The sequence below is a fragment of the Hyaena hyaena genome, unplaced genomic scaffold (assembly GCF_003009895.1).
Source record: "Hyaena hyaena isolate Hyena2069 unplaced genomic scaffold, ASM300989v1 scaffold_180, whole genome shotgun sequence".
In the NCBI taxonomy this organism is placed as follows: Eukaryota; Metazoa; Chordata; class Mammalia; order Carnivora; family Hyaenidae; genus Hyaena; species Hyaena hyaena.
In genome coordinates this window covers 953583-977341 of record NW_024080811.1, presented here as the reverse complement: position 1 = coordinate 977341, position 23759 = coordinate 953583, and the positions used below count along the sequence as shown (strand labels likewise).

At 37.2% G+C, this 23759-nt stretch overlaps 1 protein-coding gene across 3 annotated transcripts in view; it reads right to left on the bottom strand.

The window, feature by feature from the left end:
* The window catches only part of CD86 (CD86 molecule), a 66799-nt gene extending 46558 nt beyond the window's left edge, over window positions 1-20241 (bottom strand). For all 3 annotated transcript variants that reach the window (XM_039240670.1, XM_039240673.1, XM_039240671.1), the window contains exon 1: window positions 20126-20241. In XM_039240670.1, coding sequence (XP_039096601.1) covers window positions 20126-20139 — 14 coding nt within the window. In that variant the 5' untranslated portion in view covers window positions 20140-20241. The remainder of the gene's footprint in view (window positions 1-20125) is intronic.
* Between the last annotated feature and the right edge of the window lie 3518 nt (window positions 20242-23759).

The window sequence follows — 23759 nt, the reverse complement described above, 5'->3', positions numbered from 1 at the left end:
GCTAATTTTCCAATTCCAGCTATATATTTGTTTGCTACACATAAATGGCTTCCTGTAACCACTGGTCAAGGGACACCCGTGTGGATGGAACTGGAGAGTATTATGCTAAGTGAAATAAGTCAATCAGAGAAAGACAGGTACCATATGTTTTCACTCATATGTGGATCTTTAGAAACTTAGAAGACCATGGGAGAGGGGAAGGGAAGAAAGTTACAGAGAGGGAGGGAGGCAAACCATAAGCGATTCTCAAATACTGAGAATAAACTGAGAGTTGATGGGTGGGGGAGAGGGGAAAATGGGTGATGCGCACTAAGGAGGGCAATTGTTGGGATGAGCACTGGGTGTTGTATGGAAACTAATCTGACAGTGAATTATGTTTAAAAAAAAAGTGGCACTCTAAAATTATTCTAGTTCTAATACAGGACAAAATAGTCTCCACAAATAATTGTAGAGGCAATACTTATTGAAATGTTAGTGTTTTCTAAGATTTCTTTTTTTTAATTTTTTATAGTTTATTTATTTTTGAGACAGAGAGAGACAGAGCATGAGCAGGCAGAGAGAGAGAGGGAGACACAGAATCTGAAACAGGCTCCAGGCTCCGAGCTGCCAGCACAGAACCTTATGCGGGATTTGAACCCATGAACTGCAAGATCATGACCTGAGCTGAAGTCCGATGCTTAACCAACTGAGCCACCCAGGCACCCCATGTTTTCTGAGATTTCTTGACACATAGATTTTTGCAGAGAAGAAAGCAGAAGAGTCAAAGTCAAAGGCACTTTTGGACTTTTGTGAAAGAGATAATATAGATGTCCGGGGGGGGGGAGGGGGGAGAGAAAATAGAGTGCTTTTGAGATGCAAGACGAAGGAAGGGCAGAGGTGTTTGGGTCCTATGAGCAGAGGGATGGAAGCACCCCCTCTCAGTGCTCTCAAGGGGATAACAGCTTTGGGAATGATGGCTCATACCTACAGAGGCAGTGCACTTGGTTCATGTCCTCAGGAAATAACCTCATTCCTCACTGTGGCATAGGGCTGCTAGACTTCACAGACCAATGTGGTTTAGATAGTGAGGTTGCTAATGGCAACCAAAACAGTCTAGGGATTTGAGGACCTTCCTCCTTTTCTAGGCACCAGGTAAATTTCCTGAATTCTGGCTGGGCTGTAAGAAGAAAAGGGCACCCCAGTATGATCAAGGTGGAATCTCCTTTCCAACTGGTAGAATGGGTTTCATAGGTGAGATTAGGTTGAATTAAAGGAAACACCGGAAGTGATCATCTCTTACATACTTGGATTCATGGACAGAAATTCATACCCTATGCATAGTTCCTAAATTATTTTTAATTTAGAAATGATGCAGCTCAGGGTGGTCCTGTTCTTATTCCCAGCCCTACTGCACAACCTCTCTCAGAGTGCAGGATAGCCAGCCACTGTCCCCAGGACCTGACTTTCCCCTTTTAAGAAAACTCTTCTGGGTCCACAGACAGAGTTCTCTGATACTACTCAAGAAAGAACATAAAACATTTGCTATGAATTTTTTATTTTACTGTTGTTGTAAAATTGTATTTCTAAAACCCTTCCTCCTTAAAACATAAAAACACTAAGTGTTGAGAGAATGAAAAAGAGAAGCCACAGACTGTAAGAAAATATTTGCAAAACACATATCTGATAAAGGACTTGTCCAAAATGTACAAAGAACTCTTAAAACTCAAGAAAACAAAAACTCAGTCTAAAAATGGGCAAAAGATCTGATCATACACCATACCAAAGAAGATATGCAGATGGTAAATAAACATATTAAAAGACGTTCAGTATCATATGTCATTAGGGAATTGCTAATTAAAACCATAATGAGCTACTACTACATAGCTATTAGAATGGCTAAAAAAGAAACCCAAAAAAACAAAAAACCAAAACCTTGACAATACCAAATGCTGACAGGGATATGGAACAATGGCAACTCTCATTCATTGATGGTGGGAATGGAAAATGATGTAAGTAATTTGGAACTCATTGTGGCAGTTTTGTACAGCACTTAACATAAGCCTACCAGATGAACCATCAATCATGCTCCTAGGTATTTACCCAAATGAGTTTCAAACTTATGCTCACACAAAAACCTGTATATGCATATTTATTGTAGCTTTATTCATGATTGCCCCAAGTGGAAGCAACTATGATGGCCTTCAATAAGTGAATAGATAGACAAACTGTGGTACATCCATACAACAGAATATTATTCAGAGATAAATAGAAATGAGCCATCAACCCATGAAAAGACATGGACAAACTTTAAATGAATGTTGCTTAATGAAAGAAGCCAACTTCAAAAGGCTACATACTGTATGCTTCCAACTAGATGATATTCTGTAAAATACAAAAACACTGAGACAGTAAAAAGATCAGTGGTTGCCAGAGGATGTGAAGAGGGATGAATACAGGAGCACAGGGGATTTTTAGGGCAGTGAAACTTTCTGCATGATACTGTAATTAATGGTGTATATAGGTTATAAATTTGTTAAAACCCATAGAACTGTAGAACCTAAAGAGGAGACTTTAATGTAAAGTGTGAGTTTTAATTAAAAATATTGGTTTATTAACAAATATACCACATCAATGCAAGATCATAATAATAGAGGAAACTGTGTGCAGGGGAGAGGGTCTATGGGAATTCTCTGTACAATCTGCTCAATTTTTCTGTAAATTTAAAACTGTGATAAAAATAAAGTCTATTAATTAAAAACATACACACACAGTACACAAGCACTGATTCCTGGTAAAGCAACTAAGTTAATGACATGACATTTTAGAGGACTTCTACCCAGTGGGTAAGAAAATTAGCAACAATTTCACAGTCGAGAGGTTTGCTTCTCCATGTTGCACACTTGTAATCAAATGCCATTTGTGAGACATTTCTGTGAAACATCTATAGCTTTGTATTTCTGGCCTTTATTTTGACATTTTCTGCATCTTTCTGGTGTATAATCATAGATTTTTATGTCAGTTCCTTGGGTACATTAAAAAGTCCCATTGTTTTCTAAGGGCCAGATTGATAAAAAAAAATAGCTTTCAGTTCCATGTTTCTGGAGGAACATTCTTAGAAATGTAGTAAGCTTCTTTTTTCTTTGAGTAGGAGATACAAGTTGACCTGTCCTTAAAAGCAATTTTATATAGTTAAGCATTGGAGGCTGAATCTTTTTCTTTGAACCAAAGTTTTACAGCCTCCATATTTATATCCTATAAGAGGGTCACCAAAGTAGGGAGAGACCCTCACTCTTACAACCTCTAGCGCATGCTTCTCGCTAGTCCTGTGTTGGTTTGTTTGGTCTCCCTGGCTGCCCTGAGGTATCTTATTTTTTTCACTTTCTCATGATGCAAATTCACACCCATCATTCATGCATGTTAAGAAAGAGGGAACGTGTATTGTTTCTTGATTTATATTCGATTAACTTCTGAAGACAGAAACTAGGACTCAGTGACACACTTTTGCCTAGATGTGCTCTAAAGAAGAAGTCAGAAAGGCAAAGGACACCAACAGTTATTTACAAGATTCTATTTAAGACCCTTGTCTGCACTTTCTCTCAAAACCAAAAGGTGGCTTAATAAAACATACCCAAACTTCAGCAACAAAATTTATTTGGATTGAAAATTACATTCGCATGTTATAAAAGGTAGGGTAAGGAAAAATTGTCAAAAGGTAAGTATCAGGATGAGCACATTTTATCAAAAGAAGTACTGTTGTACCTGGGATGGCTATGGCCTTTACATGATCTGTTGCTTTTAGCTATATAGGCAAGTGGGGAAGATAAGAAATGTGGCGCTGTGTAGAGCTCAGGCTAGGGACAGCAACCCCAGCTAGTAGGGAGCCAGCTATCACAAACTCAGGGTCTGACAGTGGTCAGTGGTCTGGTGGAGACATGGCAGAGTGGGGTGGAGGTGTGCTGTGGCACAGCCAGAATCAGGAGTTTCCAGGCAGTGTGATATCTACAGTGTGGTGTGTAGAGATACTTCATAGTTTGTCCCTGTGAAATAAGGCCCATCACTGGGAGACAGGCCCCAGGGACCAATGAGCAACGGGACCACAGATCAGGAAACAAAGCCATGCCAGAGAAGGACTAAAGCGTGGAGAACTGAGGAACTCACAATTCACCCCTCGGACACTGGAGACCAGGATTATAGCAGCAAGCCCACACCTGGAGCCTCCTCCCACTGGCTATTTATACAGACACTTCATAAAAGGGACTGAGCAGAGCTTCAGGAGTGGTTCCAGAGTGTCCATGGAAACTAGTAATAACTATAGATTCTAGTGACACACAAATGCACATATTTTTATGCTTTACCTTTGTTTCACCCATCTTTGTATCTTAACAGTATTTCCCACTTTTGAATAATATTTTAAAATCCACTGATGTAATTGTACCATTTGCAAATTTCTACTTTTTAATTTGCCTTCATTCATTCAACAAATGCCTAACCAGCCCTAACTGAGTATAGGACTTGGGCTGGTCCTGGGATACAAGATGAGGAAAAGCACAGGTACGGTACCTGCTCTGCAAGAGCCTGAAGGTGATTACGGGAGACCTATACCAATCTGGGAGTGTCAAGGGACCTGCCACCACGTGATTTTCAACATAAACAGCTTCAGTTACTAATGAATAAATAACATCTTAAGAGTACGTGGTAGATACCAACTAGGTTGTATAGGTCACAATTAAGGAAAATTTCCCCAGGCCCTCTGACTCAGGAATTGACTCCTCTAAGAAATATTGGTTCTCCTTCGGTTCATATTGTAAATGATCACTGTGTCTGCATGATCATCAGTCATGGATGGCGCAGTAGAGAACTCACTCTGAGAGAAGGGTAGACAAAAGTGAAACTTAACTTCTAATTTGATAATTCTATATTCTAGCTATTTAGCAATGTTTACAATACAATCTTAGAATTTCAGGACTTCTGAGAGTTTATACAAAAGATGGCCTGTTAATTAACAAATAATTAACTAAGTATTTGTTAACAAATAACAAAAACTATGTAAAATCTTTCCAAGATGAATGAAATACATACAGCAGCAAGTTAAAAAATTTGCTGGTAAACTTTTTGGTAAACTACCAGCATCAGTGATGGCACTTTTTTGAATTCAACAAAGTAAATATATTATTCCAAACATATTGTTTCAATCTTTAGTGGTACGTAGGAACACTAAACCCAAATTCATAAGACTTTGATCTCTGAATCAAAAGTGGCCCATTTGCTTAAGGATATGCCCTTATGCATTCTCAGAAACTGTCATCTCTTTCACAAAGTATCTGACATTTGCCATTTCCTTTCAACTTTAGTTAGAAGAAATAAAATGAGGTAATATTCTAAGTATAAAAGTTGCTTGAAGAGTAAAGTCCATATGCTTTTTCCTATTTGTGCACAGAAGGGAATGTAATACATAACAAAACTAACACATTTTAACAAATGGCACCATATTTCAAATTTAGGGAAGCATGATCTGTGAAAGCACCTTTTTATGCAAAATATTTATATAAGAGCATAAATAAAATGTGCTCTACAAAGTAAAATAAAATAGATTGAGGCATATAGAACACAGCCAATATGACTAAGCTTGTTAAAAAAAAACCAAAAAATAAAAACCACTGGATTTTTTAAAGCTTCCATTTCACAACAGGGTTGAAGGAGGGGGCATTGCACACGCAAAGGCTCACTTCCCTGTGGCATCTTTGTAACCAAAAGCAACTAACATAAGACTTCTGGGAACCTTTAAAATATGCACTTTTCAACGTGGATTTGCAATTTTCAAGTTGGTTGTACAGAACCATCAAGGTGTAATTTTGTAGCTCCCTTCACATGCCTTATCTAGAAGATTCTAAAGATCCCCCACCACTTAGACATGTTGCCATTTAAAGAAATTTTCCACATCCATTCATCAGTGATGGACATTTGGGCTCTCCCCATAGTTTGGCTATTGTTAATAGCCCTGCTCTAAACATTGGGATACATATGCTCCTACGAATCAGCACTCCTGTATCCTTTGGATAAATCCCTAGTAGTGCTATTGCTGGGTTGTAGGGTAGTTCTATTTTTAATTTCTTGAGAAACCTCCACACTGTTTTCCAGAGCAGCTGCACCAGTTTGCATTACCACCAACAGTGCCATTTCTCCACATCCTCGCAAATATCTGTTGTTGCCTGAGTTGTTAATTTTAGTCACTCTGATCCATGTGAGGATTAATAAATTTTTAAATCTATAAAATAAATAAACTAGCACCCTGCATCTTAAGAAGAACAACAACAAAATTTCCAGTAAAATAAGATGTCATTCTTCCTACTCTTCCACAATGTGAGTAAAGGATAGCCTCTTTTGAAAAATACCTTAAATAGCTTTCCTCAAATCTGGCTTAAGATGGGAAATGATCTCAAATAAACCTTGTGGGCTACAATTTTAATGTGAGGAATTGGAATTCTTAAGAAAGACAGCATTTGTAAACCAATTCGATCTTCGCGATTCAAGGATTAAAGACAAAATATTGTATTTGTCATCATACTTGAGTTGCATTTTCACTATGTATGGCCTATTTGCATACAAACAAAAGAGATTATTTTTAAAAGAGGTTTTCTATGTTTTTGTTTTGGTCCTTTGGGATGACTGTGGGATGACCAAGCCATTTTCAAACCATGGACTTCACACATTATATTTATGTCATCCTACACTTCCTCTTCCTCACCACCCACTTCCATTTCATTGGTAGCCAGTTTTGGGGTCTCTGTCACCTCTTGTCTGAACTACTGCAACAGACTCCTGGCTGGATCCCTTTCACTATCCTTTACCCTATCATTATCTTTCACCAAAAGCAATCTGACGATGTGACTTCCTTGTTTTGAAGACTTGCTCCTTTTTCCTCATGGACTAGTGGTCATATTCTTAGCAAGACATACAAAGGACTTCACAGCCTGAATCCAACATTTCTCTTCTGCTTTTATCAGTCAACCCACACAACTGTTCACTGACCCTTGGTCCTCCTAGACCTTTCAGGACTTTTTGCCTTCTTTGCCTTTGCACAGGCTATTTCTTCTGCCTGGAATGCCTTTCCTGCCTTTCCTGTATGCAGAACTCCATCCACTGTTTCTTTGAGACCTAGATCACACTACAGTTCACAGCTGGAAACTTCCCTGTAATTCTTCCCTCCTTTAACACTTTATCTGTATCTTTCTCCCTCCCAAATCACATCACTTATTCTTTCATTATAACAATTTCCTCATTGTGTTAAAATTTCCCTGCTTATATAGATGTTCTGTCCTGACTTCCACAGGAGAAGGCAACATCTTTAATTCCCTTTGCATTCCTGTTACTTAGTGCAGTAACAGGTATGTTAAACATAATTAAAGTTAATATCTGTTAACTGATCACTTATAAGCTAGGTATTTTGCTAAGTACTTTAAGTGCATTGCTTCATTTAATCTCTACAATAAATGCAGGAGGTTTTACAGATGAGGAAACTGAGTTTCAAAAAAGTTAGGCCACTTGCCTATGGACACACAGCTGGTGGTGACCTCAAGCTTTAGTAGGATATAGAATTGAATCTGTTTTAACTTCTAGCTTATTATGCTATATGACTATCATTAGAATGTCAGATAGATGTCAGTGTACTTTTTTGGTGTGGTTTGGCTCTTTTTAAGTAAGACTCTCCACTCTACCTTTTACTAATTATGCAACCTTGAGTAAGTTACTAAACTTCTCCAAACCTCAATTTCCTCATTTTTTTTTTCGGTGGGGGAAAATAATACCTAATTTACATGGTCATTATAAAGATTCAGGGACTACACCTATGTGAGGTTCATAGCCCATCCTTGCTCATCACAGCAATCACTTCTTCCTTCCTGCTGTCAGCCATGCACTATATATTCCTCCATTCACTCACCTAATCCTTACCCTCTGAAAATTGGAAACTATTAAACCTAACAGATGAATAAACAGTCTTAGAGAAGTAAGTAACCTGCCCCAAATTCCTTTAATCAAGTAAATGTTTTTTCCTAAGGTTCCCCAGAACTGAATGGGGGCCCTCAGATCAATACCTAAGTGTGTGTAAAGTGATCACTCTGCCTGTATGTGTAAAAACACAACTAGAGGCATTAAAGAGATTGGGTTTGGGTTAGTTTTCCTTTTTGTCTAACTTTTTTTTCCTAGTGACCTTAAACACTTAACAAGTCAGAGAATCCTCTTAAAAACAGAATCTTGGGTGAGCCATTGCTTAGGCATATTAACTTTTTACTCCCTGCTGTCTCAATTCTCCATGTCCCTCAAATTCCCATCCTCTCCACTGAGACCTCAATCAAGTTCCCCCTTCTCTACCAGTCTACTTCGTTCTAACCTGCAAGCAAAGAATTTGGACCACTTCCAGCCCAGTTAGTAGGGAAGAGTTGTAAATGGTTTCTGCCTTAAAATCTGGTGCCCTGGGGGAAGTATCTTGCTGGGTTCATATTTTCAAACATCCCTAGCTTCTGTAACTCCCAGCTCTCACTTGTCTTCATTCCATTTGGTTACTCCTTCCCACCTGCTGATGCCTCACTATATAGGCCAAGGCTTTTAGATGGTCCTGGCAGGTAATGTAAATAAATGAGCAAAGTAGGCCATCTTGGAAAAGGAGAGCTTTTATCCCCTTGGAAGTTGAGCAGCCTCTTCCAGATTCACCTGTTGTTACTATATGGAAATGTGGGTTCCCTGTTACCAGGTATTCTAATTTCCCAGAGGAGCTGGATATCCAAATTTCTGTGAACTGTCCAGATTTTTAAAGAATTGGCAAATAGTTATAAAGATTTTTAAAAAATTTTTTAAAGATTACTGTCTATCACTATGTTATTTTTGGTCTACCAAGCTTTAAGTTTTCAACCTCTGCCCCAGACCACTTGCTCCCCAGTTTTTACTTTTATTACTTGGTTGCCAGAGCTTGTTTTGGGGTCTGATGTAACACAGCTTTCTCCAAGCACAAATATTTCTACCCACAAATCTTCTTGCTGCTAAGAGTAATCCTCCCCCATCTCCCATAATGTATGCTCCCATAATGCTGCTCAGAGCTTTGGTCTAGATTTAGATTGGGGGCTGGAATCCTGGCTCTGTATCAGCTGTGTGACCTGGACAAGTTATTTAACATCCCTAAGATTTAGTTTTCAGTTGTGGAAAATAGAGAATAACAATAGTAGCTACCTCCTGGAGTTGTAAGGATGAAATGAAATCATATATGATAGAATAGAATATACCATAATGCCTGCCATGTGGTAAGAAATGCTAGCTATAATGAAACCTTCTCCCTTCATTGCTGCTAAATAGGATCTCTATCTGATTCATCTTCATTTTCTCAACATTAAGTAAAACTTTATTGAATGAGTAAACAAATAGTTCCAGCCCCCTCTTTTCTAGCCCTGATTCACTACAGCCTGGAATTTAATATATTCTTAAACCTCTCCATCCACAGTGTCCTCACACTCCTCTGAACCTCTGTTGCACTAGAGATCAGAGGTCAAAACTGGAAGCCTGAGCCAAACCAGCCCTTCTAGACATTGAGGCGTTACATAAAAACCAGGAGATTTCACATATAAATCTACTACTCTAACTTTTCTCAAAAAATTGAGATGAGGTTGTACTGGACCGCACTCTGGCACACAAGACAACAGAGTGGGGACTAGCAGCATTGCTCAAGATGGGGCTCATCTGCGGGGTGCCTGGGTGGCTCAGTCAGTTACGCATCCAACTTTGGCTCAGGTCATGATCTCACATTTTGGGAGTTAAGCCCTGTGTTGGACTCTGTGCTGACAGCTCAGAGCCTGGAGCCTGATTTGGATTCTGTGTCTCCCTCTCTCTCTACCCTTTCTCTCTCTCTCTCTCTCTCTCTGTATCAAAAATAAACATTAAAAAAATTAAAACAGACAAAAAGATGGGGCTCATCTGCTTGTGTAATGAAGCTTCCACCATTCAGGCACCATGAGGGTGTAATAAACCATAAGCCTGCATCACAGGATCTCTGTAGGCATTCTGTGTTTGCCCTTCCTGACTTAGAGACTGTACCTCACTACTAGGTTGCTTTTTATCTTGATTTTGTCCTGCTTAGCAGAGCAATATAAATTCACTGTAGATTTAGCAATTTCAAAGGAAAAAAAATCTATTTCTGTAATCATACCAATCTAGAGGTAACCACTATGAGTGTTTTGACATACTTGCTTGCTGTGTTATTTCTATGCATTATTTTCCTTATAATTCCATAGACTTATGTTTCCTCTGTCATTAAAAAGTCATCAACACACACACACACATACACACACACACACACACGTCATCAACAATTTCACTTTTAATTTACTTAACCATTCACCTACTATGAAAAATTCAGGTTGATTCTTATTTTTCATTATATTAAATAATGCTATAATAAACATTTGTGTGCACAAATCTTTTCCATGTCTTATATTATTTATCTATATCTTTAAAGGTGAAATTATTGCAGAAGAGGAATAAACATTTTCATGATAAGCAAAAGTGGTAGTTTACATATTTTCTAAAATTAGAAGTGCGAATTTGAATATGTTACCCATGATGACTAATAAGAAAACAAGTCTTTATAAATTAAGAGCAGATATTACCAGATGTACCATATTTGAAATCCAGAAGGCTAAAAATGGAGCTTCATCGCTTCATGAAGAAACACATAATTACCAATTATAGGACAGGATTTTATTTTAATGTTTTTGGTATCCAATCTTACATGAAATATATTTTAAGTGGCTTTGTTTTGTGACTTTCATCTTATTCACCTGCTTTATGCCTGCCCTTCTCTTATCTATAATTAGAGGTTTACTATAGTGACTTACGGGTTTTAGGTAAGAATTCACTGGCTTAGGGGTGCCTGGGTGGCTCAGTCAGTTAAGCGTCCAACTCTTGGTTTCAGCTCTGGTCATGATCTCACGGTACATGAGTTTGAGCCCCATGTCATGCTATGTGCTGGCAGTGAGGAGCCTGCTTGGGGTTCTCTCTCTCCCTCTCTCTCTGCCCCTCCCCTGCTCTCCCTTTCTCTTAAAATAAATAAACTTAAAAAATCCATTTGCTAGAACTAAATCAGAAAAGGCAGAGCTGAAGAAATTTAAGACAATTTAAAATATAGAAAATAATAGATTTTAAAGAAAAAAATGTGAAGACTAAAACATTTTATTTCCATGAGACTTCATATCCACTATAAATTCCTCTAAGTCTCATGGCATTGGTTAAGTACTCATAGCCACATTTTACAGGTGAGGGCACTGAAGTTCAGGGAACTAGATAGTTTCCCCAAGATGACATGGCTAGTAAACAGAGAGCTACTTATTAACTAATTACTATTTGACACCAGCCAGAGTGACTCAAAACTCTGGCACTTATCCAAGACATACTGCCTACAGACAAATACAAAGCAGTTACCTTTGCTCTCCTATGGAACCTCGCACACTTTACTGTTATTTTTTTAAATCATCATATTTGATAAATTTACCATGAAACTGTGTTCCTTGAGAAATCATGTCACTCATTTTGGTGTATTTCTACTATGTTGCCCAGAGCCTGAAACAAAGGTTCTGAATGAACTGAGAAATTACTAAGAACATAGAGAAATAAGCAGTTGGCCATAATGGGTGTTTTTGAGCATTCTTAAGCTTCTTACAGCTGACAAATTGCTTTCCAGAAAGGTTATAGCCATTCATAACCCCACAATCAATAGTATGTGCAAGTACCATTCTTCTTGTATACTCATTAGCATTATTATCCCCACCCCAGCAAAACATAAATTGTTAATTTGATAAATAAAAATACCTCACTGGTGTTTGATTAATATTTGCTTAATATTCAGTGATGAACATTTTGGATTTTTTTCCATTGCTGTTTAAAATTAAGTTTTTAATTTTAATTCCAGTGTTGTTAATGTACAGTGTTGTATTAGTTTCAAGTATACAATATAGTGATTCAACAATTCTATACATTACTCAGTGCTCATCATGCTAAGTGTACGCTTAATCTCCTTCATCTATTTCATCCATCTCCCCATCCACTTCCCCTCTGATAACCATCAGCTTGTTCTCTGTAGTTAAAAATCTGTTTCTTGGTTTGTCTTTTTTTCCTTTGCTCGGTTGTTTTGTTTCTTAAATTCCACATATGAATGAAATCATATGGTATTTATCTTTCTCTGACTTATTTCACTTAGCATTATATTCACTTGCTCCATCCATGTTGCAAATGGCAAGATTTAATTCTTTTTCACGGCTGAATAATAATCCATTTGAATATGTATATACCACATATTCTTTATCCATTCATCTATCAATGGGCACTTTGACTGCCTCCATAATTTGGCTATTATAAATAATGCTGCAGGAAACACAGGGGCACATGTATCCCTTTGAATTAGTACCCAGTACTGCAATTACTGAATCATAGGGTATTTCTATTTTTAACTTTTTGAGGAACCTCTTGTGTTTTTTATTGTAGCCATTCTGACAGGTATGAGGTGATATCGCATTGTAGTTTTGATTTGCATTTCCCTGATGATGAGTGATGTTGAGCATCTTTTCATGTGTCTGTTGGCCATTTGTACATCTTTGGAGAAATGTCTGTTCAGGTCTTCTGCTCACTTTTCAATTGGATTATTTGTTTTTTGGGTATTGAGTTGTATCTTTACTTTTTAAACGTTTTGTTTTAAAATAATTTAAGATTCAAAGGAAGTTGATAAAGCTGATTAAGGAGGTCTTGTGTACCCTTCACCCACTTGCCCCCAGTGGTAACATCTTGTATAGCTGCAGTACAACAGTTAAAACCAGGAAATTGACATTGGTATAATCCACAGAACACATTTAGATTTCACCAGTTGTATGTTTTATGTGCTTTCATCTGTGTGTATGTGTGTAGTCCTATGCAACTTCATCATGTGCATAAATTTATGTAAAAACTGTCATCCATGTAATAAGGAAATCTTCCATTACCACAAGGCTCCTTTGTGCTATCCCTTTGCAGCGGTGTACCTCCTCCTTTCTCCACCACCTATAACCATGGCAACCACCAATCTGCTCTCGTCTTTATAATTTTGTTATTTAAAGAATGACATAAAAATGGAATCATATGGTATGTAACATTTTGCGATTGACATTTTCACATAGCATAATTCTCTGGAGACTTATCCAAGTTTTTGTGGGTATCAACAGTTCTTTCCTTTTATTGCTAAATAGTATTCTATGGTGTGTGCGTGTGTATATATGTGTGTGTGTATATATATATATATATATATACATACACCACAGTTTGTTTAACCATTCACTGAGTGAAGGATATTCCTGCCCCCCCCCCAGTTTTTGACTATAATGAATAAATCTGGTATGAATATTCATGTATTGGTTTTCGTGTGAACATAGGTTTTTCATTTCTTTGGGATAAATGCCCAAAAATGCAACTGCTGGGTCATATGGTAAGTGTATGTTTAGTTTTGCAAGAAACTTTCAAACTACTTTCCAGAGTGGCTGCACCATTTTACAATCCCGACAGCAAAATATGGGTGATCCAGTTTCTCTGCATCCATTTTTTTTTTAGCCATTCTGATAGGTGTGTAGTGATATCTCACTGTGGGTTTAATTTTCATTTTCATAATGGCTAATGATGTTGAACATATTTTCATGTGCTTACTTGTCATCCATGTATCCTCTTGGAGAAAATGTATTTTTATATCTTTTTCCCATTCTCTAACTGGATTGTTTACTGTTTAATCTGATAAATTAAAATAGCTCATTGGAGCTTGAATTGGCATTTCTTTAATATGTACTGAAATGAACAATTCTTGGTCATTTATATTTATTTAAAAAATGCTTAATTATTAATTGCATTTGATTGCTTTTGTCATTTTATAATTGTTGGTTTATCTTCCTAATTACACTATAAAGATTACATGTTGGCTATTGTTTTCTGTATTCCACACAGTCCTTAAGAAAATCAGGTTCTTGATAAAGATTTATTGTTAGGTTGGTTGAAAATAGTTGTAAGGATGAAGGTGATGATCTAGGTTTATCTTTTGGGTAGTTACTTTTTCAGGTTTTACTCCATGGTTAGTTTCTGGCTGATATTGACTAATTTGTTTATTTAACAAGTGTGCAGAAGTGGCGGGGGCGGGGGAGAGAGAGAGAGAGAGAGAGAATCCCAAACAGGCTCCACACTGGCTGCTCCTGCGCAGAGCCTGATACAGAGCTCGAATCCACAAACCTCAGCCAAAATCAAGAGTTATTCACTTAACCAAATGAGCCACCCAGACATCCCATTGACCTCAGACTTTCTAAGAAGATGGTTTAATACTTCTTTATTCCAATTCTACTATATTTTTCTGCTTAAATTATAAGTGATCCCCAGAATCCCACTAATGTTTGTCTTCTTCTTTACATCATCAGATTCACCACAAGCCCTCATCTCTGAGAAGTCTCAAAAAATAACTTTCTTATGGCTTTGCAAAACAGAATGGAATCTGTGTCAGTAATAAAAATCTAATTTGTGGGGAACCTGGGTGGCTCAGTCAGTTAAGCCTCTGACTTTGGCTCAGGTCATGATTTTGTGGTTCCTGAGTTCAAACCCCACATCAGGTTCTGTGCTGACGGCTCAGGCCTGGAGCCTCCTTTGGATTCTGTGTCTACCTCTCTCCACCCCTCCGTGTTTGTGCTCTGTCTCTCACTGTCTCTCAAAAAAATAAACATTAAAAACAATCCAATTTGCAAAATCATAGCTGCAAAAGTCCTTTTCTTCCTGAAATCCTTCCCAAACCAGTTTGGGTAGAAAAAGACTGCTTTTCTCTCCTGTGGTTAGCTATTATAGTAGAGGAAGGAAAACTCCAGGTCTGGCTGTCTGGACTCTAAGTTGTTTCCATGTGGCTGTTATGGACAGCAGAGGTGAGTTTTGATCCAGAAAGGAGGTCTCCTTTTATTGCCAGATGTTTGGCAGGAGTGGTCCCTGTTCTGTCTCTGTATTCTCAGCTCTCTACAATTTACTCCCTCTACTCAAGTAGGAGATGTCTGCAAAGGTCACCAAGGGCCTCTGGACTGACATTTTCAATCATTCTCCTACTTCACCTTTCTGTAGAATTTGACACCATGACTACCCTCTGCTTTGTGAAGTATTTTCCTTCTCTTAGCTCAGGTGACATAATCCTTTTTCCTCCTCCACCCCCCCATACACTTATGTCCAGTTTCTTTCTCTGGTTGTATGCACTCTTCTCACCAAGGTATTATGCACACTTACCAAGTGTGTAAGTTTGATAGCGTTGTAATAACAAAGTACCACAAATTGTGGCTTAAACAACAGAGGTTTGTTGTCTAACTGTTCTGGCAGCCAGAAGACTTAAATGAAGGTGTCAGCAGCACTGCTTCCTTCTGAGGGCTGTGAAAGACAAGTCTGTTCCAGGTGTCTCTCCTTGGCTTTTAAATTGTCTTCTCCATATCTCTTCATATCCTCTTCTCTCTATGCATATTTCTCTGTCTACATTTTCTCTTCTGTATCAGCACACCAATCATCTTGGATTAGGGTCTCCCCTAATGACTTCATTTTAACTTGATTATCACTGTAAAGACCTTCTCTCCAAATGTCACATGCTGAGCTACTGGGGTTAAGACATCAGCATATCAGTTTTGAGGGGACACAATTCAGCCCTTAGACTTGCTTTTTCTGTTGTATCTCATGTGTTCTATGTAGAAGTTTGGTAAATATGCTTTGTCTTTCCCTGGGCACGTTCTGTTCTTTCTTTCATCTATCTCCTCCCTTGGTTTCTAGAGGACATCACTTTTCTCCTACTTTGCTTCAATCTCTCTAGTCCCTCCTTGATGTGTCTATTTTGGACTCTCCATCTCTCCCCTTAAATGTCATGGTTTTCCAGATTCTATCCCTGGCTTTTCTCACTCCATCATCCTCTCTCCCTAGTGATCTCACTCACAATGAGAATTGCAGCTATGCTGAATCTATTCCAATCCCATATATCTTTTTTTTTTATTTTTTAACTTTTATTTATTTTTGAGAGACAGAGAGAGACAGAGCATGAATGGGGGAGGAACAGAGAGAGAGGGAGATACAGAATCCAAAGTAGGCTCCAGGCTCTGGGCTGTCAGCACAGAGCCTGATGCGGCGCTCGAACCCACGGACTGAGATCATGACCCGAGCCAAAGTAGGATGTTTAACCAACTGAGCCACCCAGGTGCCCTCTCATATCTCTTTCTTGAGCTTTGTACATGTATATTCACTTCTCTACTTAGGCATCACCATCCAGCGCTCCATAGGATCTCAAATTCAGCATGCTCAAAAATGAAATCACCATTAGTCCTCTCTTTTCCCTGGCTCAAACCCAATCCACTTTCTATATCCCCTATTTTATGAGAGATGCCACTGTGTACTTAGATCTCTTCTTCCAAGCTCCACATCTTTCAGAAACCAAATCCTGTCATTTCTTGTACTTAAACATCTTCTAAATGCATCCTCTCCTCTCTGATCCCACCATAACTGCACTGATTTCAGGTCCTCAACACGTCTTCTTGGATTATTCTAATAGTTTCCAAAATAATCTCCTTGTTAGCCCAGATCAGTTCTGCACTCTACTGACCAAGGTATTTTTTTTTTAAAGCAGATGTTATCATATATTTGCTTGTTTATTAATTTTCAAACTTGGGCTATAATTTTAGGATAATCATGGCTGGATGCCTGGATTCTCGGTCTCCTTGTTCTGGCCCCTTCTAGTTTTCACCTCATCCTCTATTATTACTATCTGTCAGCTATATTTGCAGTCCCTCCCCACCCCACACACCCCATTTGTCTATTTAACCACTCAGACATTGGGTCTTTAAACCATGTTGACTCCCCATGAAGCCCGCAGTTAGAGGTCTATAAAAGCCTCAGCAGATCTCTGAGCCATCTCGCCCTATCTCTGCTCCTGGCTGCTCCCTCCACCTAAACTGACTCTGCTTTCTTAGCTTCTCCCTCCTTATCTAGCATTTGGCTTCCCATTGTGATCAGAGTCACTCTCTATAGTGGCCGGCTTTGTCCTGGGGCTCTGTCTTTTTCAGGTCAGCTTCACTGTGAGTCCACCTTGGGGTTGTCTTAATAGACTCAGAGGGTGTTACACACTTCTATTGGAAAAAAACTTCCTGAATTCTAGTCCTAGCATTGTCATCAAGTAATTGCATAATCTTGGACAAATCACTTCCCCCCTATTTCTTAATTCTAACAGCAATAACAATAATAACAACTAATTATAATTACTGAGTACTTATCAGAGCAAGGTTCTAAGCACTTTACATGGGTTATCTCTCACAAACACCTTATGACAATCATCACAATTATCTCTACTGTACAATAAGGAACTAAGGATTGCAATTTTTAGGCAACTTGTCCAAGGTCACATAGCAAGAAAGGAGAAGTTAGGATTCAAGTCCCAATGCTCTGGTTCCAAAGCATAGTCACTTAATCACTGTCTTGTTCTTCCTCCCAATATGCTGCTCACTCTAGACCCATGCCATCACATGGCATGTAAAATAAGGACATGAGCACTCTGGTCTTTCCACATAGAACTTCTATGAAAACAGGCCCATTAGAATCTAGTGAGTATATTTTGAAGAAGAGTCAAGAGAGAAAAAAGTGAGACACAAAGGGCCAAAACCCTAAAAATGGAATTCCACAAATTATGTGAACTCATAGTACTAGACAGCTGTCTGCTTTTCTGAGAGAAGCCACATATTGATTTCTTTTTTTTAATTATCTGGTTTTATTTTTCCGCCTATACATGTGATCCAAGTTCAGAAGCACAAAGTAGAAAATAAAAATCATCTGTATTTCTGATTACATTGTGTGTATACAGGTATCATGTATAAAAGTCATAGCACTGTATATTCTGTTTTTTTCTCTAGCAAAACACATTAAAAATTGTTCTACAATAGAATTTTTAATGATTTCATGGTATTTCATTATGGATGTTCCATAATTAACCAATTACATATTTCAAGACATTTAAGTTGTTTCTAAGGTTTTCACTATTAGACACAATGATGAGAAAAATATTCATGTTAACAAAAACTTTACAAACATATATGTTTATGTCTTTACAATAAATTTCATTTTTAAATTTTTTTATTAAAAAAGTTTTTTTTAAGTTGATTCATTTTTGAGAAAGAGAAAGAGACAGAGTGTGAGCAGGGGAGAGTCAGAGAGAGAGGAAGACAAGAATCTGAAGTAGGCTCCAGGATCTGAGCTGTCAGCACAGAGCCCAACACAGGGCTCGAGCTCATGAACTGTGAGATCATGACCTGAGCAGAAGTCGAATGTTTAACTGACTGAGCCACCAGGTGCCCCTACAATAAATTTCTAAAACTTGAACATCTTGGTTAAAGAGCATATAAATTTTAAGGGCTTTTGATTTGTATCACCAAATTTTTGTCTAGAAAGATTATATTAGTAATAAGGTATAAATGTTCCTCCTTTCTTAGAAACATGTAGGGTTGTTGCTTCTATGCTAGTTACTTCTTAAAAAGAAACTTGCCATTCAGGGGTGCCTGGGTGGCTCATTCAGTTAAATGTCTGACTCTTGATTTTGGTGCAGTTATGATCTCATAGTTTGGGGGACTGAGCCCTACACTGGGCTTCGTGATGACAGCATGGAGCCTGCTTGGGATTCTGTTTTTCCCTTCCTTTCTGCACCTTACAACCTTTGTGCTCTCTCTCTCTCTCTCAAAATAAATAAAGAAAAAGAGAGATCTGTTTTGATAAATAAAAATGATATTTTGCAGCTTTAATTAGCACTTCTTTTCTTTCTGATGAGATTAAATATTATTTATTGGTCACTTATATTGTAAATTTTGTTTATTATCAATTTTCAGGCACTGTAACAGAGAATCTTAACAAAAACAATACAGACAGTGGCCTGTGGTTCTACAGATGTCTGCAGGCAGCATTAGCATAACTAAACAGTATCACTTCTAGTTCCACAAAAAAATATAAATTCTAAAATTTTTTCATACATGTGTAATATTTCAAAACTCTAGAGCAAGGAAAAAGACTCTTTACTGGGAAATTAAATTCTAACCTTCTGAAATGAAATCAGCAAAGCTATTTCCCTAACCAGTAAGTACTGCGTAGATGAGGGCTACTTAGATTTTCAAAGAACAGTAATAAATAATGACTGATCCCAGCTGCCACCATCCAACAGGAGGGTGATGTGACTGCTTCCAGTAAGTCACTGCCATGGGGCTGTGCCACATGGGAGGAAACCTTGTGGTTCAGAGCAAAGCAGCAAGAAAGATTCTAGTTCTATTCCTTATGAGCCATATGACCTTAACAAGTTATTTAGGCTCTTTTAAGTCACAGTTACCTCATCTATAAAACAGAATGATATTATTGTCTGAGAGCCGTTGTGAAGATTAAAGTTCAGTGAAATAACATGAATAAAATACAGAATACATCATGTACATTCAATACCAGAGAGTTAATTGAATTAGTACTCTAATTCTTTCTAACTACCTCATCCCGTTCAGAATCTTTCATGGCCTGTTTGTGACTCATTTTCTGGGTTCTGCATTTTCTTCTAACACCTCTTCTTCCTCTTACTTTTCCTTACAAAGGAAAATTTCCTCTCTAGCCTATGTAATACTTATGCAGACATTTAAATTTTTTCTGATTCTTAACATCAACAACTGCAACATTTAAATATTCAAAAAACAAATTTACAAAATTAAAATTAATCACTTTAAAAAAACCCAACAACCAGTAAACTTTGTGGCACCTCAAATAATTTTTGCCTTTGAGTGGCAGTTAAATGTCTTTGGTAGAAATTTCTTTAAAAGGTCCCCTGCCTTGGAGCTACAAGATCCACCTAAGGAGATACTCTCAGAAGGTGAGAATTTGGGACTTTGTCTAACTCTTCACAACATAGATCTTCATTATCCCAAGTGTTCGTGCTTTTGGCTTGTGCATCATTATGCTCTTAAAACTTATTAGCATTCTTGAGCAAGAACAGAAAACAGAGGATGAGCCCCATCCTTAACCTCAGCCTGCTGCTGAGGTCACTTAACTCTTAATTGCCTTTCAGAAAATAATAAGAATGATCACTCACCACCCGAGATCCATCCTGATTGTGTCTGGTGCTGTGCTAATGTCTGGGAATGGCTCTTGTTTATCTGAAGAATCAGCTTTACAGTGGAAGGAGGAGCAATCTCTTCTGCGCCTGTGAAAGACTTCTTCCTCAATGACTGTATATCCTGTAACTTTCTTTAATAAAGGCTGTTCCTCTTTTTTCTACAGATTTTGCCAACACTTGTGGAAGAAATTTAACCCTTTCCTTGCATTTGAATTCACTGACCTAGATCTAGACATGTTTTTAAAAATAATTCAGTGGCTTGAGTTCCAGACATGACATTAAGATGAGGCTGACTAAAATTCCCCCTCTTGAAATTCCCTCAAAAAACCTAGAAAATAAAATAATTAAAAAGAAAAAAAAATCTCTGCTTATAAAAATAGAATTAAAAAATTCTAAAGATTTGTTAAGATAAGAAAAAGCATGATTTATTATGGATTTGGATTCGGAGTGAGTAGCCTCCTCTTACTGATTTCCACCACAAAGACAATAGAAGATTTCACTGAACTTTGGGGACAAGAGATAGTCCTCCTGTGAGAGGTGCACAATCAAGGAAGGCAAACAAAAACTACAACTTTTATTTCATTCTTACTGCAGCCAAAAATTAAATAGGTCAAAAAGAAGTTTCCTGAAATAGAGGCCTGAAAAAAAAAGCAGCAACTTAAAATTAAGAGACGTACTTGAGAGAAAAACACAAAATTCATCAAGTAGAAACTGTTTTCAGAAGAAAAGAAACTTCCACATATGAACTGAAAAGGACACTATTAAGGAACTCAAAGGATTCAAATTGTCCAAAAAAAAGTAAGAAAATGGATATTCCTCCAGACAAATACTTGTAAGAATTTTAAATTAAAGCTAAAAGCAAAATGTAAAAAAGTAGGATGGTTATAGAGAAAGGGTAAACCAGTATGACCTCTTACTCAACCCTACATGTCAGAATACCATAGCACAATCTAGAGAGTTTTGAGGTAGCATTCTCTACCTAGAGAAGATGCCAATTAAGTAGCACGGTCAATGGGAATATATTACCAAGTAGACAGAACAATAACAACAAAAATACCACTATAAAGATAACCTTCCTAAATAAATTACCTAAAGAGTGTTCCAGAATAGTAAAAAATGAATTAAAGTTGAAAGCATAAAGATAGAGAAGTTATTGTCTAGTTGTCTGGCTCCAGAAAGAGGGGAAAGAGAAAAGTGGAGAGGGAGGTAGGGCACAGTGAAAGCAAGAGCTAAGGTGGAAATTTATAGACGTATTAAGAAAGATCTCAAAAAAAAAACCAGAAAGATCTCAAATCAACAACTTAACTTTACAACTTAAGGAACTAGAAAAAGAAGAACAAACTAAATCCAAAGATAGCAGAAGGAAGGAAATTGTAAAGATTAGACAGATAAATGAAATAGAGAATAGAAAAACAATAGAGAAAATCAATGAACCCCAAAGTTGGTTCTTTGAAAAAATAAAAAATATTTAACAAACTTTTAGCTGCCAGTTAGACTACGAAAATAAGAGAGAAGACTCAAATTACTAAAATCAGAAGTGACCAATGATCAAAGAAGAAATCAAAAGTTTCCCTTTTGATTTCCTTCTAAAAGAATCTTGAGGCAGACAAAAATGAAAACACAAATTACTGAAACTTATGGGATGTAGCAAAGTAGTTCTAAGAGGGAAGTTCAGAGAAATAAATGCCTGCATTGAGAAAAATGTAAGATCTTAAATAAACAATCTAACTTTGCATGACAAGGACCTAGAAAAAGAACAAACTAAGCCAAAAGTTAGCAAAAGGAAAGAAATAATAAAGATTAAAGCATAAATAAATGAAATGGAGACCAGAAAGACAATAAAAAAGATGATCAAAACTGATAGTTTGTTTCAAAAAGATAAACAAAATTGACAAAACTTAAGCTAGATTAAGAACAATGGAGAGAAGACTCAAATCAACAAAATTATAAATGAAAGAGGAGACATTACAACTGATACCACAGAAGTACAAAAGATAGTAAAAGAATATAATGAACAATGCCAATAAGACAGGCACATGAAAAGGAGCTCAACATCACTAACTATAACTGCTTTAAAGGCCATATCTCCAAATAAAGTCACATTCTGAGGAACCTGGGCTTAGGACTTCAACATATGAATTTTGGGGGGGCACAATTCAGTCTATACCAAAATCAAACTTCTGGAAACCAAAACCACAATGAGATACCGCCTTATACCTGTTCCAATGGCTAAAATCAAAAGACAAGAAATAAGTGTTAGTAAGGACTTGGAGAAAAAGGAATCATTGTGGCACGGTTGATGGGATTGTAAATTGGTACAGCCACTGGGGAAAACAGTCTGGAGGTTTCTCATAAAATTACAAATAGAAATATCATATAATCCACTAATTCCACTAGTGGGTATTTATACAAAGAAAAGGAAAATATTGATTTGAAAAGATACATGCATCCCTATGTTTACTGTAGCATTATTTATAATACCCAAGATATAGAGCCAACCAAAGTTGGATGAATGGATAGAGAAGATATAGTATACATACACAATAGAATATCACTCAGTCACAAAAAAGGATGAGATCTTCCCATTTGTGACAACATGAATGGACCTAGAAGGTATTATGCTAAGTGAAATAAGTCAGAGAAAGATAAATACCATATGATTTCACTTATATGTGGAACCTGAAAAAACAAAACAAATGCATAACAAAAAGCAGAAAGCAGACCCATAAATACAGAGAACTCATGGTTGCCAGAGGTAAGGGTAGTGGAAGGTTGGGTAAATGGCTGAAAGAGAGTGATACAGGCTTCCAGTCATGTAATGAATAAGTCACAGGAATAAAAGTTGCAGCATAAAGAATATAGTCAATAGATATTGTAATAGCAATGTATGGGGACAGATGGTAGCTATACTTCTGGTGAGCATGGCATAACATATCAACTAGTTAAATAACTATGTTGTACACCTGAAACTAATGTAACATTGTGTATCAAATATACTTCAATTAAAATGAATAGATAGAATTGGCAAAAAAATCATATACCAACAAATTGGATAATTTAGAAGAAATTGATAAAATTCTAAAAACATATAACCTACCAAGGCTGACTCAGAAAGAATAGAAAATCTGAAGAAACCAATAATGATTAAGGAGATTGAAGAAGTAATCAAAAACTGCATCCAAAAAAATGTCCAGGACCTGATGGCTTCACAGGTGAGTTCTACCAAACACTTAAAGAGGAATAATGCCAATCTTCCTCAATTTCTTCCAAAAAACTGAAGAGGAGGAAACAATTCCAAACTTATTTTACAAGACCAGCTTTACTCTCATTATAAGCTAGATAAAGGCACTATCATAAAAAAAAAAAAAAACGATTACATGCTGGTACTCCTAATGAACATAGATGCAAAAATTATTAACAGAATACTAGCAAACTGACTTCAGCAGCACATCAAAAACATCATACACCATGATCAGGTGGACTTTATCCCTGGGTTTTGAGGATGATTCACCATTTGCAAGTCAATAAACATGATATATTGCATTAACAGAATGAAGGGTAAATATCCATACTTTTGATTTTAAAAAAAGACTCTTGACAAATTGGTATA